This window comes from Rhinopithecus bieti, unplaced genomic scaffold (genome assembly GCF_001698545.2).
Source record: "Rhinopithecus bieti isolate Rb0 unplaced genomic scaffold, ASM169854v2 scaffold_1014, whole genome shotgun sequence".
NCBI classification, from domain to species: domain Eukaryota; kingdom Metazoa; phylum Chordata; class Mammalia; order Primates; family Cercopithecidae; genus Rhinopithecus; species Rhinopithecus bieti.
Genome location: NW_016803499.1, coordinates 3,708,094 through 3,724,583, shown reverse-complemented (window position 1 = coordinate 3,724,583; position 16,490 = coordinate 3,708,094). Strand labels below are relative to the sequence as shown.

Sequence of the window (16,490 nt, the reverse complement as noted above, 5' to 3'; positions counted from 1 at the left end):
CTTGGTTCTTCGTGGACATGCTTGGAGCCTCAGGAAGGAGACTCGCCCCATTCAAGACCACTGCCCATGCTCCAGTTCTCCCCAGCCCCTCCCTTCCTCTTTCACAGAGACCCCGAGACGCCCAGGGTCTGTGGGGTCAGGGTGAGGTCTCTGCCTAGGGCCTCCCTCCCTCCACGGCTCCCTGAATCTGGGGGGTGCCACACATCAGCTGGAACTTGGCTTGAATGGAGCTGACGTCCCCACCCTTCATTGGAAAAGCTTCCCAAAGCTGGACAGAAAACGCCCCCACAAGGGGCAGGGTTTCCAAGGGCTCAGCTGCAGTTTGTGCCCCTGCTGGTCACTAAAAGCTGAGGTCAGTCGGGGATACCAGGAGAAGGGCCACCTGGATTTGCAGGCATAGCCCCGGCCTGGACCCACATCCCTGGTGCCACCCACTCCAATTACCACCTTGCTGTGTGTCCCCTAGGCAATCACTTGACCTCTCTGGGCCTCAGTCTGGGCATTCCCTCACTTACTTATGTCACAAGCATTTATTGACCAACTACTATGTGCCAGACCCCACTCCAGGGATGGAGAATTCAGAGGGGTACCCAACAGATAGGGCCCTTGCCCACAGAGCTTGATTTCTGGAGGGAGCTGGATGGGAGTCTCCGAGGGCCTATTTGGCACTGAGCTGCCAACCCCTGAGATAGGATCGGGCTGAGCCATGGCTGTGGTGCCAGCTGCTGGGCCAGGCAGAAGTTGCACAACCTGCTTTCCCATGGGAACGAGCAGCCCTGTCCTCCCAGTGTCAGAAGCCACATGCACCAGCTCGTTCCTCTTTATTCTGTGTTCAAGGCTTTGCCTGCTAGCATCTGTCTCCTCTTCTTCAAGTCATAGCACCTCAGTTTTCCTTAGGACCCCCCAATTCTCTGTGACCTCACACCCTGGCACATGACCCAGGCCAAACCAAGGAGAACCCTCCTCCTCGTGGCAACAGTGGTTGGTTCAGGAATGGACATTTGACTCAAGATGGGGTAGTAAGACTCAGTCCCTGGATTTTCACTGACTATTGGGAAACAGAAGGTCTTCCCACAGGGGCTGCAGAGCAGAGAGGATTTAAGCCAGGAGCTGCTGGGGATCCTTTCCACCAGCAAAAGAATAATGTAACACAGAGGAAATCTAAGTGGAGAAGTGGTGCCAGAGTGGAGCCTGATGGCAAACTGTAGCTCCTGGATCCAGCCATGCCTGAAGCTATCCTGGGCTTCTTGGTTATAGGAACTGGTAAATCAACTCTAATTTCCTCCCCTCAAGCATTTACTTATTTATTTATTTATTTTATTATAGATAGGGTCTCACTCTGTTGCCCAGGCTGGAGTACAGTGGTGCAATCATAGCTCACTGCAGCCTCAAATTCCTAGGCTTAATTGATCCTCCCACCTCAGCCTCCCAAGTAGCTAGAACTACAGGTGCATGCCAGAAGGCCCAGCTATTTAATTATTATTATTTTTTTGTAGAGATGGGGTCTCACTATGTGGCTCAGGCTGGTCTCTAACTCCTGAGCTCAAGTGATCCTCCTGCCTGGCCCTCCCGAAGTGCTGGGATTACAGGTGTGAGCCACTGCACTAGCCTTTTTTTTTTTCTTCTTCTTCTTTTTAAGCGAGTTTGTGTTGTTTCTTGACTTGCGCCTGATTTGAGCCTCGTCCAAACCTGGGCTCTTCCAGAAACCCAATAAACATGGCTTTTCAGAGAGGGGAGCAGAGAGCAGTACCTGCAGATCTGCACCTCGTAGCCCAGGTCCAGGGGGTCATTGGGGGCTGTGCCGTTCTGGAAGTCACTGACGTTGAAGGAGGAGAGGGTGTGGTTGACGAAGCCGTGCATGGTCCCGTTCTTACTGTACATGTAGAGGTACACCAGGCGCGGGATGAAGTCAGACGTGAAGGAGATCACAAAGGCCTGCGCAGGGGACGTGGCAGTGAGGGGGACCCCCAGCCTGGGCACAGAAGGGCCGGCCGCAACCGGGGGTGACCCATCCACGGCCACACTGGGCCCTGGCCATGTGCCACTGTCCCTGGCGGGGACCATAGCTACACAACCTCCGTGTGCTGAGAGAATGGATGCGGGGTCGCGGGTGCTCCTCTCAGCCCCCTGGCAGCTGAAGGAGAGTGCCTGGGCGCCAGAACAGCGCACTCCTAGGAGAGAAGGCAGCAGGCGGACACTGGCTGCCTCTTGCTGCCTGTGTGGCCTTGGGCAAATTACCCAACCTCTCTGTGCCTCCATTTTCTTCTTGTCAAAACAGGGCTAACAACCCCCACACCATGTATGCACTGTGCCTCTGGGCTTGTTGGAGAAGGGAATGAGGCAGGAAGGGAAAGTGCTTTGCAAGCTCTCAAGTCCTCACCCAGCTCATTCTATTATAGCACCAGCTCTGGCTGGTGCCCTTACAAGAGAGGAACCCAAGGCCCAACGGCTGCCTCTCACACGGCTATGTGGCCTTGGGCAAATCACCTAACCTCTCTATGCCTCTGGTGTCTTCCCTGTCAGATGGGGCCATGACAGTCCCCGCCTCCAAGGGCTGTGTGCAGACTAGTGGGCTAGTGTGTGGAAAGAGCTTAGAAGGGTCTAGAACATTCTAGGCGCCTGGTGAATGTACCTGCTCCAACCTTTTTTTTTTTTTTTTTCAGAGAGAGACGTGGTCTCACTATGTTTCATTATGCTGGCCAGGCTGGTCTTGAATTCCTGGCCTCAAGCGATCCTCCCGCCTCGGCCTCCGAAAGTGCTGGGATTACAGGTGTGAGCCACTGCACTCAGCCTGCTGTTATTGTTGTTGCTGCTGTTGTCCTCAGGAGATGCCCACTGTGCCCCACAGCTGCTCACAGAGCCTACTTGTTGCAGACAGGATGTACCTCTGTTCCCAGCTCCGCCAACTCCAGCACAGCGTGGGCTCTGCCTCAGGACCCTGTGCTCCCTTGTCTGGGCAGGATAAGGAGCCATCCCAGTGTGCACACTCTGCCTGCAGTCTCCCTGTAGTCTGGTGGGAGCATGTGCCTGGCAGAAGGGGTTGCCCGCTGGGAAAGGGCTCTGTCAGAGGGCTCTGAGGGGCCCTTCTCCGAGGCTGAGTGTCACCCTCTGTCCTCTGTGGGGGCTGAGCCCCAGGGCCTGCTGACACCCTGACTTGGCATCACGGCCCTGCAGGGGCATTGATCGTCAGCTCTGGGGAGCCACCCCGTGTCCGCCGTGGGCACGGTGTCAGCTTTTGGTGGGGAGGATTGGGCTCAGCCAGAGGGTGGAAGGGACGAGAGCCATGGGTCCCTGGCACAGCGGACTCCCTGTGGCTGCCTGGGGTTCTCATGTCTGGGATGCAGCCTTGGGCTTGAAGTATATGCTGGAGACAGCTGGGCACAGCTAAACCCAGGGGGGATCCAGGCCACGGGCAGAGTCAGACAGATCCTGATGGGGAAGGCTGAGGGCCGGGCCATCCTAGCCTGCGGGTCTGGGGATAGGAGAGGCTGGAAGGGGCTGCCATGCTGGGGAGGAGGCTGAGGGGCCCGGAGCCCTGATTCTTAGCAGAGCCATGTGTGAGGCTGATGAGAGCGTTCTTCTCGCCCCGTTTCAGCATGTCCCAAACCTTCTCTATAGAGCAGCCATATGTTTCAGATTAAGGAGAAAAATCAACTTTTTTCTTCAAATAAGAGAACAGAAAGATTGTCAATAAGGAATCTCTGTGTTTCTCTCCCTCTGTCTCTGTCTTCCTTCCTATATCTGTCTGTTGTTTATTCTCAGTGGACTTAGGGCCCAAGGTGGCCATGGTGGAGAATTTTGCTCAAAGCTTGCAGAAAGGCTGGGCACAGTGGCTCATGAATGTAATCCCAGCACTTTGGGAGGCCAAGGAGGGTGGATCACCTGAGATCAGGAGTTTGAGACCAGCCTGGTCAACATGTCAAAACCCTGTCTCTACTAAAAATACAAAAGTTAGTCGGGTGTGGTGGTGGGCACCTGTAATCCCAGCTACTTGGGAGACTGAGGCATGAGAATCGCTTGAACCTGGGAGGCAGAGGTTGTAGTGAGCTGAGATAGTGCCACTGCACTGCAGCCTGGACCACAGAGTGAGACTCTGACTCAAAAAAAATTAAACAAAAAACTTGCAGAAAAAGTTTGAAGAGAATTTTTTATGCCTCCCCAGAGTGCACCCTCCCCACCCCATGCGGTCAAGGGACATTTATAACTATAGAGAATCCCGGCAGCCTGGGGCTGCACCGTGGCTAGAGGTAGAAGACCCACGCCCAGCTCCTTCTCCAAGGGGCCCCTGGCCGCCTGGCAGTTCAGCCAGGACTTCATTCCACTGAGGTCCCTGGTGTCACTCACATTGATGATGACAGCAAGCTTCCCGATGCCTCTGAGGATATTGTACCAGATTCCTGGGGGAAGAAGAAGTCACAGTTTTAAAGAGCCCTGCACTCTCAGTCATTCCAGCTACCAGGCAGCAGCCTGAGCGGGTACCATCCTTGCAGGGGCCAGGCTTTCTCACAGCAGTCAGAGGCTTACGGTAACCAAGAGACATTTGCTCAGGTCCTGAGGAAGCCAGGTCAGTGCCAGGGCCTGGTGTGTACCAGTCCTTTCTGACAAGCTCACCAGCTTCTAAAAGAGGTGCTTAAAGACAGCTGCTCCCTCAGTGGTTCTGCACGATCTCCCCATGCACCTGTGTAAATACGAGTTGGCTCAGATGAAACTTTTTTTTATTCCTAAAGTGACTAAGATTCCATTGGGGTGCAGCTCCCAAAGCTCTGGCGGAGGATACGTGTATTCAGGGCTAGGCCAGACATGGCTTTGCCGCTGAAGAACAGTGCCAGGACCCCTGGCTGGTGGCACTGAGTCCACAGCAGTGCAGGTTGAACCATTCCCCATCTGCACACCCCCTTGCTCCCTTTACTCCAAGACCCAGGGTTGCACCAAATCACAGATGAACGAGAGGATCACAACACAGCGCCCGGGGCCATGCTGGCCTCTCCATTCATCTTCCCAGCGGCCATGAGATCTAGCAGGGCCCAGGAAGGAGTCCCTCAATGGCCCAGGAAGCAGGGCCTCAGTGTTGCAATTCCTGGAAATGGTCCAGTGTCCCGGACTGACCCCTGGCTCACCCTAATTGCACCCTATCATGCCCAGCAATGTCGTATGCAGTGGTTTGGCTGGGAGCCCAATCCTGGGGCCTGCTCTCCATGCCCTGAGCCGGTGATAACTCTGAGATGGGTGATAACCAGCACTCGTCAGAAAGGACCAAGACGGAGCAGATGGACTTCCTGCCTGTGCAGGAGGCTGCAGGGAGAGCTGTGCATAGCGCTTCTGCCCTGGTAGCCGAGGGGAGTCTCTCAGTCCCCGTTTTTGGGGTGCATGCTGGTGGTCTGCAAAGGCAGCAAGAGTTCAGGCCCCCTGTGTGGCCCAGAGCTAGAAACCACAGGCTCAGATGAAACCTCCGAGACCAGGATCTCTTGCTCCCTGCCCCCTGCCAGCTCCAATTCAATGACAGACCACAGTCACAATCATCATCAGTCAAAAATGCCACTGCAGGCTGGGTGTGGAGGCTCACAACTATAATCCCAGCATTTTGGGAGGCTGAGGTGGACAGATGACTTGAAGCCAGGAGTTTGAGACCAGCCTTGCAATATGGCAAAACCATCTCTACTAAAAATACAAAAATTAGCTGGGCACGGTGGCACATGCCTGTAATCCCAGCTACTCGGAAGGCTTAGGCACAAGAATAGTTTGAGCCAGGGAGGCGGAAGTTATGGTGAGCCGAGATCACGCCACTGCATTCCAGCATGGGCAGCAGAGAAAGGTTCTGTCTCAAAGAAAGAGAGAAATACCCACTGCAACCCATTGCTGGTGGGCAGTTTGAGAAGTGACAATCACTATTCCCTGACCCCTGTCTCCAGTCCTCGGGCCATGGGAGCCATCACCTAATTGTAGCTCCGTTTGATCTTTTGCACGGGCCCAGCGATCCTCAGTTTATTTTTCTGCTGGAGCAGGTGGTGGGGCAGTCACATGGGCTCTGCACACTAGCAGCCCTAGGGCCACCCCATCCTGAATAAAGCACCTGGGAACGCAGGTGCGTGAGGGTTGGATGGCACAGCCCTACAAAGTCAGCACTGAAGTGCTCCCTCAGGAGTGGGAACACTTCCCGCCCTGCTTCTCCTGGCTGGGTGTCAGGGCTGAGGGCCCTCCGTGGACTTGAGCTCCTGGGGCAGGCTGCTAATTGCATGTCCCTGTAGCTTCTGGGTCTAGCTTGGTGTCTGGCACATGAGGTGGGTGCTGCTGGATAAATGCCTGCTGAGTGACTGCACGAGCGTAGAAAGCCCTTTCCAACTGGATGCTGGCGCCGGAGCAGAGGCTGCAAAGCAGTGGCAGGCAGGCCCCATCCAGGCTACATGGCCATTTTGTTACGCTTGCCTACTGCTTAAAAATGCAGACTGATGTTTAAAAACCGGGAAAATGTATTTTAAAAAGTCAAGGCCGGGCGCATTGGCTCACGCATGTAATCCTAGCACTTTGGAAGGTTGAGGCGGGTGGATCACCTGAAGTCGGGAGTTTGAGTCCAGTCTGGCCAACATGGCGAAGCCCCGCTCTATTAAAAATACAAAAATTAGCTGGGTGTGGTGGTGGGCGCCTGTAATCCCAGCTACTCAGGAGGCTGAGGCAGGAGAATCGCTTGAACCCGGGGGACGGAGGTTGCAGTGAGCCGAGATCGTGCCACTTCACTCCAGCCCTGGGGAATGAGCGAGACTCCGTCTCAAAAAAAAAAAAAAAAAAAAAAAACGAGACTCCTCGGCTCTGGTCCTGGCTGGCTGGTGCGTCTCCTTGGCAACAGCTGGCTGTGATGCTGTGATGCTGTGATGCCCGGGGCGCCCCCTGCAGTCAGGCTGTGCGCGGCAGCTCTGCTGTCTGTGCCGGGGCCTCCCGGCGACCTCCGACCTCCATTATGGCCGCCTTAGCATCCAAATCCAGACCCCGACTAGAGAGTTCAATGTTTCAAGCAATGTGGGAATGGACACACTGCTTTGTGGCCATGAAGAACACTCCTAGGACTTAGTCTCACTTGCGTGTGCAGCCCACCTGGCCCTTGGGGCTCTGAGTTTGAGACCTCTGAGGTGGGGTGGGCCTGGGGTAGGGGTTGAAGTCTTTGGCTGTGGGGCTCCCGAGGGACGCGGCTCCTGAGCTCAGGGCCTTGGAAGGGCAGGACTCAGGCAGGCGAGGGGGTCTGTCCAGGTGATTGCCCAGAGGGCCCAGAGAGACAACAGGAAATGGGAGGGATGAGGAGGGGATGAGATGGAGCCGGGAGCGGGGTCTTCCTCGCTCCTGGGCCTGGATCGAGCCTGTCCTGACAGGTCTGCAGGATATCTACGTCCAGGAGGATGACTCTCCGTGTGGCCCTGCACATCCGTGGGGTGTGTTAGAGAAATGCAGAACCGGCACCCCAGCCCCAGCCCCAGCCCACGGAATCCGCCTCTCCTGGGGTGGGGCTGGGAACCCCGAGTTATTCTGAGGCACACTCCAGGGAGACACTCACTGCTCTGAGGATCTGTGTAAACTAAAAATAAAATTCTAATCCCCTCCTCAACCATTTAAATGGTGTCCATTATCTCGGCCAGGGAAACCCCAAGTTAACCTGAAAAACTGATTCAGGCCATGACAGGAAGCAGGGGGCACGGGAAGGGTCGGACAGGCCTCCTCATGCCCTCCTCCCTTTTGGAATTCAGCAAAAGCCGACCAGCACGAACATCAACACAGACCTTAAGTCTGATAAACATTTACAGTCTGTTCTCTCTGACGCCTGTTACCTGGAGGTTTCATCTGCACGATAAAACCTTGGTTTCCACAACCCCTTATCATAACCCAGACTTTTCTTTTTATTGATAATAACTCAACCAATTGACAATCAGAAATTTTAAAAATAGGCCGGGTGCGGTGGCTCATGCCTGTAATCCCAGCACTTTAGGAGGCAGAGGCAGGCAGATCACCGGAGGTCACGAGTTGGAGAAACATGGTGAAATCTTGTATCTACTAAAAATACAAAATTAGCCAAATCTGGTGGCACACACCTGCAATCCCAGCTACTCAGGAGGCTAAGGCAGGAGAATCGCTTGAACCCAGGAGGCGGAGGTTGCATCATGCCATTGCACTCCAGCCTGGGTGACAAGAGTGAAACTCTCTCTCCAAAAAAAAAAAGTGTGTGTATACATACATACACACACACACACACACACACACACACACACACACACACACACATATACCTATAACCTGGAAGTCGCCCCACCCTGTCCCGCCTTTCTGGACCAAACCAATGTATATCTTAGATGTATCTGATTGATGTTTCACGTCTCCCTAAAATGTACAAAACCAAGCCGTACCGCGACCACCTTGGGCCCATGTTCTCAGCACCTCCTGAGGGCTGTGTCATGGGCCATGGTCACTCATATTTGGCTCAGAATAAATCTCTTCAAATATTTGATAGAGTTTGACTCTTTTCATTGACATCTCTAAGTAAAAGGGGATGCTGTGCTTTTGCAATACTCTTTGGGCGGGCTTCTTTTATGACAGTCCTGTTGGGGAAAACGGCCTCATTTTTACTTCCCCAAATAAATTCCTTGGTTTCTTTCCCAAGGAATTTTTCCCACTCTAGGGGATGCTAAGCCCCATTTCCCAGAACAGTACAGGGAGGTATTTGGACAAAGCCAGGTGCTTGGCGAGGCCACCACTCCTGCCCACAGGCAGGGCCTGGGAGCCGAATGGAGGCTGTGCTTTCCCACCAGCAGGCTGTGAAGCACCAGGAAGAGAACAGGAAGTTGAAGCCAGGGCTGGGGAGCTGAAGCAGATTCCCACGCGTGGGCTGCGTCCCTGCTGTGACCCGCTAGATGGCAGGGTGATCAAGGCACCTGTGCTTTGTGGCACAGCTTCCCCCAGCCACCCAGGGCCTCAGGGTGCAGGTCACAGGGGCCACAGGGGCTCTCTGTCCCCTCGAGGAGCTCGCCTGGGGGCCCTGCACGGATCATAGAAGGAATATAAAAGCCTCTTCAAGGAAAGGCTGCGGTTAAGGAATCCATACACAAACGAGTGAAAGGAGGCAGATTATGCCTTCAGCCAACCGGACAGGAACCAGGAAGTGAGTAGCTGATCCGTAAGAACTGAGCAAAAACAAGCCAGGTGCAAAGAGTCCAAAGAGGCACGCGGAAGGCCTGTTGCTGGTGGGGACGCCAATGCCTGCAGAGGGACTGCAGGAAGCCAAGGCCACTGAGCTGCTGCTCTCTTTCACCCTGGTGGGTTTGCAAGCTTCATTCAGCCACCATCTGGGGACAGCCAGAGCTTCTCGAAGCAGAGGGCGCCAGAGCAAACACACACGCACTGTGATGCGGCAGGTGGCGGGCAGGGGTGGGGTACTGTCAGGTGCCTGAGCATCGGGCCTTTCTGAGGACTCAGTGTGGGCTGCATTCTTCTCTTTGTTTTCAGCTGTACCTGCTGGAATGGGGTAGCACTCTTTTCTTTACTGTCGTGGGGCAGGGAGCTCCAGAATTTCCGAGGACTGCAGGGAGCACCTGGTGAGCGGGCCTGGAGCTCCCCTTTTGGGGTCTTTGGTACACAGGGTGAGGTTTTCAGAGGCAAACCCTCTATGCATGCAGGAGGCCCAGGGCTTGAGCTCTCTGGTTCCTGCTCAGCTCTGTTACTGCCTGGGCCTCGGTTTCCTATCTGGAAAGTGGGACCGAGGGAAGATTCACTCAGGCTTCCCCCCGGGGTTCCCTGGAGGACACGACAGGCTGAGGTTCTGAGAAAAGTTCATGTTGGAGGCAGCTCTGTGGCGCGATCTTCAAAGCAGCGCTATGCCGAGGCACAGCCTGGGGTGCAATCTCGCCTTGCTCTTGAGAGCAAGTGTGCAAAGACGGCCATGGTGGCCTGTTTTTCGATAGTCTCTTTCTCACTTGTCCCACCAGCTAAAAATAACCTTTTTTTTTTTTTTTGAAACCGAGTCTTGCTCTGTGCCCAGGCTGGAGTGTGGTGGCGTGATCTCGGCTCACTGCAAGCTCTACCTCCCAGGTTCACGCCATTCTCCTGCCTCAGCCTCCCAAGTACCTGGGATTACAGACACCTGCCACCATTAAAAATTAAAATGCCACCACAAAAATTAGCGCTCCCAGCTAATTTTTGTATTTTTAGTAGAGATGGGGTTTCACCATATTGGCCAGGCTGGTCTCAAACTCCTGACCTTAGGTGATCCACCTGCCTCGGCCTCCCAAAGTGCTGCGATTACAGGCATGAGCCACCATGCCAGGCCCTGACCTTTTCCACTTTTAAGTATGAAATGAAAATGTATGAAAAGTGTAGCCTTTGGGTGAGAACCACTGCCTAAGACTTGAGGACGTCGTTTCTGGACCCAGGAAGCCTAAAATGTTCACTCTGGCTCTTTACTGAAAACAAGTGCTGACCTCTGACCTAGGGCACCAGCAAATCAGCGCTTCAGCCTTGTACCACCTCTAGCCATGTAGGGCTGTGGTATGAGGGGCGAGGGGCGAGGGGCGAGGGGCGAGGGGCTCACCCGTGGCCTCAGCAGAGGCAGAACAGGGATGTGGGTGGTTAGTAGGATCTTCGGAGGGTTAGTAGCTCATGGCTTTTAAAGCCTTTGAAATTTGTAAACAAAACCTCACAGGGCAGTCTAATACAGAGTGTCTGTGTTCTAAGTCTTCATTACCCGGGTCACCCAGAGAAGAGATGATGTAGGGAAGCAAAAGTATCCAAACACAGTGCCATGACCTCTTACCCAGGAGCCCTGGGATGTCCCTCCCTATAGGGCACCCAAGTTTCCAGGCCCCTTTCAAAGCCAGGGCCTTACGCAGTGCAAACGTGAAGCTGCAGGGTGAACTGCAGGGTGAATCACTGCTATCCTATGGTCTTTGACCTGTGAAAATGACAATTTCATCTGTTTTAGTCTACAAGACAGCCAAGCATTAAGAGAAGCCAGAGTTGAAGTTATCTTGGAGCCAGACAGTGGAGGATTGGTGGATTTGGTCACCAGTGGATGCTGGGCTTGCCACAAGGGGCCAAGGTGTGGACCAAAGAGCTTCCAGCCAGGACAGAGCCGCTAACAACTTAAGGAGAGAACACGGACTAGGGTGAGGTGATCTGAAGGGTGTTTCTAGTGAGAATGACACACATACCAAGGACTGGAGAAGCCCATGGAACAACTGAAAAAGCTTCCCACCTTTCTTTGTTTTTTTGAGATGGAGTCTTGCTCTGTCACCCAGGCTGGAGTGCAGTGGCACGATCTCGGCTCACTGCAACTTCTGCCTCCCAGAATCAAGAAATTCTCCTGCCTCAGCCTCCTGAGGAGCTGGGATTACAGGCGCACACCACCACACCCGGCTAATTTTGTATTTTTAGTAGAGATAGGGTTTTACCATGTTGGTCAGGCTGGTCTCGAACTCCTGACCTCAGGTGATCCACCTGCCGTGGCCTCCCAAACTGCTGGGATTACAGGCATGAGCCACTACGCCTGGTCAGTTTCCCACTTTTTGTAAGATTATGTTTGGCCTACAAAAGCCTAACCCAAAGCTATCTTATCAAGCTGGTATGGAATCTTTATTTCAGCAAGGTGATATCCCCAATACGTAATCCAACCTTTTGTTTATTCCAATAATTAGTACAAAGGTGCTATTCTCACTAAAATTGTGTTAAATTTGAGATAAAATGAATGTATGTTTGTAATTTTGTTTTCACCCTGAAAATTGGGTCCTACTATAAGATAAGATGGGATCACCCTTCCTGTGAGGGCTGGCTCTGGTGGAGGCCTGCGTGGGGCTCCCGTACCCCTCACCCTCCTGGACAGATCGTCGTCCTGTCTCTGCTTAAATGCCTCTGGTAACAGGGAGCTCTCTAACCCACAAGGAAGTCTGTTCTGTTTTTGACACCTCTGACTATTAAAGTTATTCTTTTCTTTTCTTTTCTTTTCTTTTCTTTTTTTTTTTTTTGAGACAGGGTCTCTCTGTTGCCCAGGCTGGAGTGTAGTGGCATGATCACATCTCACTGCAGCCTTGACCTCCTGGGCTCACACGATCCTCCTGCCTCAGCCTCCCAAGTAGCTGGGACCACAGGTCTGCGCCACCACATCCAGCTAATTTTACTTATTTTTTTGAGACAGGATCTCACTCTGTTGCCCAGGTGTGGGCACAGCTCACTGCAGCCACAATCTACGTGGGCTCACTGAACCTCCCACCTCAGCCTCCTGAGTAGCTGGGACTATAGGCACGCACCATCACGCCCAGCTAATTTTTCTATTTTTTGTAGAGACAGGGTTTTGCCATGTTGCCTACGCTGGTCTTGAATTCCTGGGCTCAATGTAGAGACAGGGTTTCGCATGTTGCCTAGGCTGCTCTTGAACTCCTGGGCTTAAGCTGTGTATCCTCCTGGGCCTCCCAAAGCACTGGGATTATAGGAGTGAGCCATGGTGCTCAGCTCAAGTTATTCTTTACGTTGACCTGAAATATACATTCTCCCAACCTCACACCCTTTCTCCACATGGTCAAGGTGCCTTAGTGATGGGGTTAAAAAGCTGGAATTGAGTTGCATCTTGGCTTTGATTCCTATAGGCAAGTCATGCAATGACTGGGACTATTCTTCCCTGTCTGCAGAGGGGGGCTCCTTCCTTCCTTTTCTCTTTTGTGAACATTAAATGATGCCATGACATGCAATGTAGGAAGGCACATGCTGAACAGCTAACACTCCTTTCCCGTTGGTCTCGTCCCGGCTCTGGGGTCACACACTTGCTACAGGTGGGTGTCGCCAGCCATCAGAGAGGCAATGTAGTCTCTTGTACCTCCTAAAGCAGCAGGTTGTTGAGACCTTCAGATGTCTGGGACCCACCAACGCATCTTAGGAAGGGAAGGGTGGGGACAGGGCTAAGCAAGCCTCCACGTCTTGTGTCACTTGCCTCCCAGGCTCCACCTGGCAAAAGCTGAGGGACGAGCCCCAGGAGGGACACCTGGTCAGCTCTGGCTCTAGCTTCTGGAGCGTGGCAATCCCCTCCCCAAACCCAGCACGCATGTGGAACTGGTCCTGCCGGCCCGTGGGGTCACTCACCGATGTCTTTGGCTCTGACAGCCACTGGCCTTCGGAGCTCAGTGACAAACTTTTTGGCGTCCAGGCGGATCTCAATGATGTTGTTCAGCAGCGCAAACAGCGGGGCCAGGGGGAAGGAGGCGACAAACAGGGTGACAAAGCCAAACTGGATGACTGCAGAGAGAGCCCAGTGCCAGTCAGCACCCCATGAGCCACAGCCCATAAGCGGGGACTCCACCGCCCCGTGTGCTGAGCTGCACAGGTCTGGCTGCTGCCCCACCTCCAACGAGCCCACCTGCATGGATCACCTGTTGGGACAGACCCTCCATGACCCTGGGTGACCTCCAGGAGTGGACTGAAGGCAGAATTCCAAATTTTGCTCTGAATCTGTGTTGGACTCTTGAATAAAGGGAGTGCTCACTTAGCTATGGCTAATCTTTTTTGAGATAGTCTCGGTCTGTCACCAGGCTGCAGTACAGTGGCACAACCATGGCTCACTGCAGCCTCGACCTCCCAGGCTCAATGAATCCTCCCACCTCAGCCTCCCGAGTAGCTGGGACCACAGGCATACACCACTATGACTGCTTAATTTTTGTCTTTTTTGTAGAGCTGGGATTTTGCTGTGTTGCCCAGGGTGGTCTCAAACTCCTGAGCTCAACTCATCCACCCAAAGTGCTGGGATTCCAGGCATAAGCCACCTCGCCAGCCTATGTCAAATTTAAAAAAATCATCACCAAAAGGAAAAGGACCATCGTGAGCTCAAAGGCCCAGCCTGTGGTCATTCCCCTGCCTGTGCTGGGAAGGGACGTGGCAGTGGCTCTGCTGCTTCCATCATGGGGGCTCCCTGGGACCCGGGGGACCTGCCTGCCTGGCTGCATCTTCCAGAACCCCAAACTTTCCCTTGCATCAGGCCTCCTGGATCCCGGTAGGACCCAGGACAGTCCCTCGCCTCTGCCCCTGCGGCCCTCCCCCTGGGGATCGTCCCACCCAGGAGCTGGCTCTGGGGCTTCTTGGGCTTTGAATGCCGCATCCAGCATGGGGCTGGGCTCCTAGGAGAAGGTCAGGAAAAGGTTGCTGAGTGGAACTGAGCAGGAAAGCTGGTTCAGGAACTGCACAGCAGGACCCAGTCCAAGGGCGTTTGGTGCCAGACGGTAAACAAGGAAGCCGGCAGAATGTCACCGTGTGCCTGGCGGGCTGAGTGTGGGCATTATTAGCATGTGGGGTAGGCCGTGCGGGGTGCCCTGAGTGTGAGCACTGTTAGCATGTAGGCTGGGCCATGGCGGGGAGTGCCCTGCAAGTTCTGTCCCTGGGCTGTCTTGCTCGCCCTGGCAAGGTGGGCGGAGTGGGAGTTCTCTGGTCCTGCCTGAGGTCCCTGGAGGAGATGAGGGATCATTTATGTGGGGTAGTGAGTGCTGTGCATGAGGGCTGGGGGCTGCTGAGGCCTGAGGCTGTGGGTCACTCACCAGGGTGAACTTTCTCACTTCCGAGTGGTGCTGCCTACTCTGGCATTAAGGGTATGACCGGGAAGCTGGAGACACTGCCAGGGCTGGGGCCAGGGAGGGAGGGTACGGGGGGTGGGGAGGTGAGGCATTCCCAAATGGGCTTGTTCTCCCCATCTATCCACATCCGTGGCTTGAGCCTTCCTTGGAGGAACAGACTGGCAGCCCATGGGGTGGAGAGAAAGCCAGTGGGTGTGGAAATGTGCCTTGGTCAGTGGGGGCAGGGTGGGGCACGGGTGAACCACTCCCTGTGTATGTGGGCAGGAGGCGCCTACTCCAGAAATCCCCTTTGTCCAACCCATCAGGAACTCGGGACGTGACGTCCAGCCACTAGGAAAACAAATCCAGGGAAGGGGCTGCCAGTCTCGTGGCCCACTGCAGGCTGTGCTGGTGTCTTGGGCTCTATTCTCCCTAGGGTTTCCTGTGGAAGGAGTGACCCTGCAGACAGGGGAGGCCACCTCCCAGACCCCGTCCCTCCTGGACGAGTGGCCAATGCTAGTTTAAACAGCTGGGAGCTGTTTGCCCACCGGCCTGACCCTGGTTCAGCTTGGACTTTATTCCAGGAGAAAACAGAGAGGAGCCACAGAACGCCACACTTAAGATTCCTCTCCTCTGGTCAACGGCAGGTTGCTCCTTGCACAATTGTCTGGGGAGCCAGGAGCGACATATGTGGACACTTCGGCCAACAGGAGGGGCACAGGGCAGCACTTGCAGTGAAATTAAACAGAAACGCTCCCCGCCCTCTAAGGGGCCCTTACCCCCAGGCCTTTGTTCAAAATGCAGCCTGCCAGGTCTCAACTCGAGCAGACCAGGAACAAGCCTGGGAACGGGCATTTTAGAGAAGTTGACCTTGGGGGCCAGGGGCACTGCATGCTGGGAGCCCCGTCTGATTCAGTCTTCCTGACTGCCTTTGCTCATCCATTCAGTCAGCAAACACACACTGAGCACTCATTGTATACCTGGACCTGCTCTAGGAGCAGGGCTATGGGATGAGGAGTTAGAGAGGGCAAGGCTACCATCCTACCAGGGGGAGACAGAAGAGGGATGACGGGGTGAGGCTGTCTGCTGGGAAGCAGAGGAGGGGTGGGGGGCGTGGCTGTGTCAGGCAGGGGCTGCCCCTTTCAAACACAGTGGTCAGGGAAGACCTCTCTGTTGGGGACCATTCGGAATAGAGCCTGGGAGGCAGGGAGAGAGTGAGTCATGCAGGTATTTGGGGGAGGGCATTCCAGCAGGGCACATCTAGTGCAAAGGCCCTGGGGTGGCCCAAGCTCCGTGGGGCTGGGGAACAGCAAGGAGGCCAGCATGTGTAGAGAACAGGAGCAGGAGGGAGAGGTAAGTGACCAGGTCAGGGAGAGTCCAGAGCCGTGCAGACCGCACCTGGCCTCTTCCCGGTTCTCCTTGGCCACCCCCTAAAGGTATGTGCCACCTCTTGGCATCCTCCTGGCCAGCCACACGATTGAGGGGGGTAAGGCTTAATCCCTGGGTCTCCTTTGAGCACCTGCTCTGTGCTAGGGGCAGCTGTCGCCAGCCCACAGGTGAGCAAGTCCTGGCTCCTGCAACTCAGGAGCTCACCACCAGGAAGGGGAGATGAGTCATGGACCCAAAGTAGGAGGCTTGAAGGGCCTTGGGGCTGAGACGAGGACCTTGGATTGCAGGGGGTTTCAAGTGAGGAGGATCTTGCAGCTTAGCAGGGCCGAGCCCTCGGCTGCTGAGGGAGACTGAGGGAGGAGGAAGAGCTGCACAGCCGTGGCCGGGTTCGGGTTGCACTGAAGGAAACCGTGCCTGGGGACCGTGCCTGGGGACCGTGCCTGGGGACCGTGCCTGGGGACTGTGCCTGGGGACCGTGGCTGGGGACCATACCTGGGGACTGTGCCTGGGGACTGTGGCTGGGGACCGTGCCTGGGGACCGTGCCT

The 16,490-nt window shown here is 54.7% G+C and overlaps 1 protein-coding gene across 1 annotated transcript in view; it reads right to left on the bottom strand.

Moving 5' to 3' along the window:
- The window catches only part of ANO1 (anoctamin 1), a 205,656-nt gene that overhangs the window by 5,288 nt on the left and 183,878 nt on the right, over window positions 1-16,490 (bottom strand). Inside the window, 3 exon segments of the mRNA XM_017887072.1 lie at window positions 1,751-1,935; window positions 4,345-4,397; window positions 13,099-13,251. Coding sequence (XP_017742561.1) covers window positions 1,751-1,935; window positions 4,345-4,397; window positions 13,099-13,251 — 391 coding nt within the window.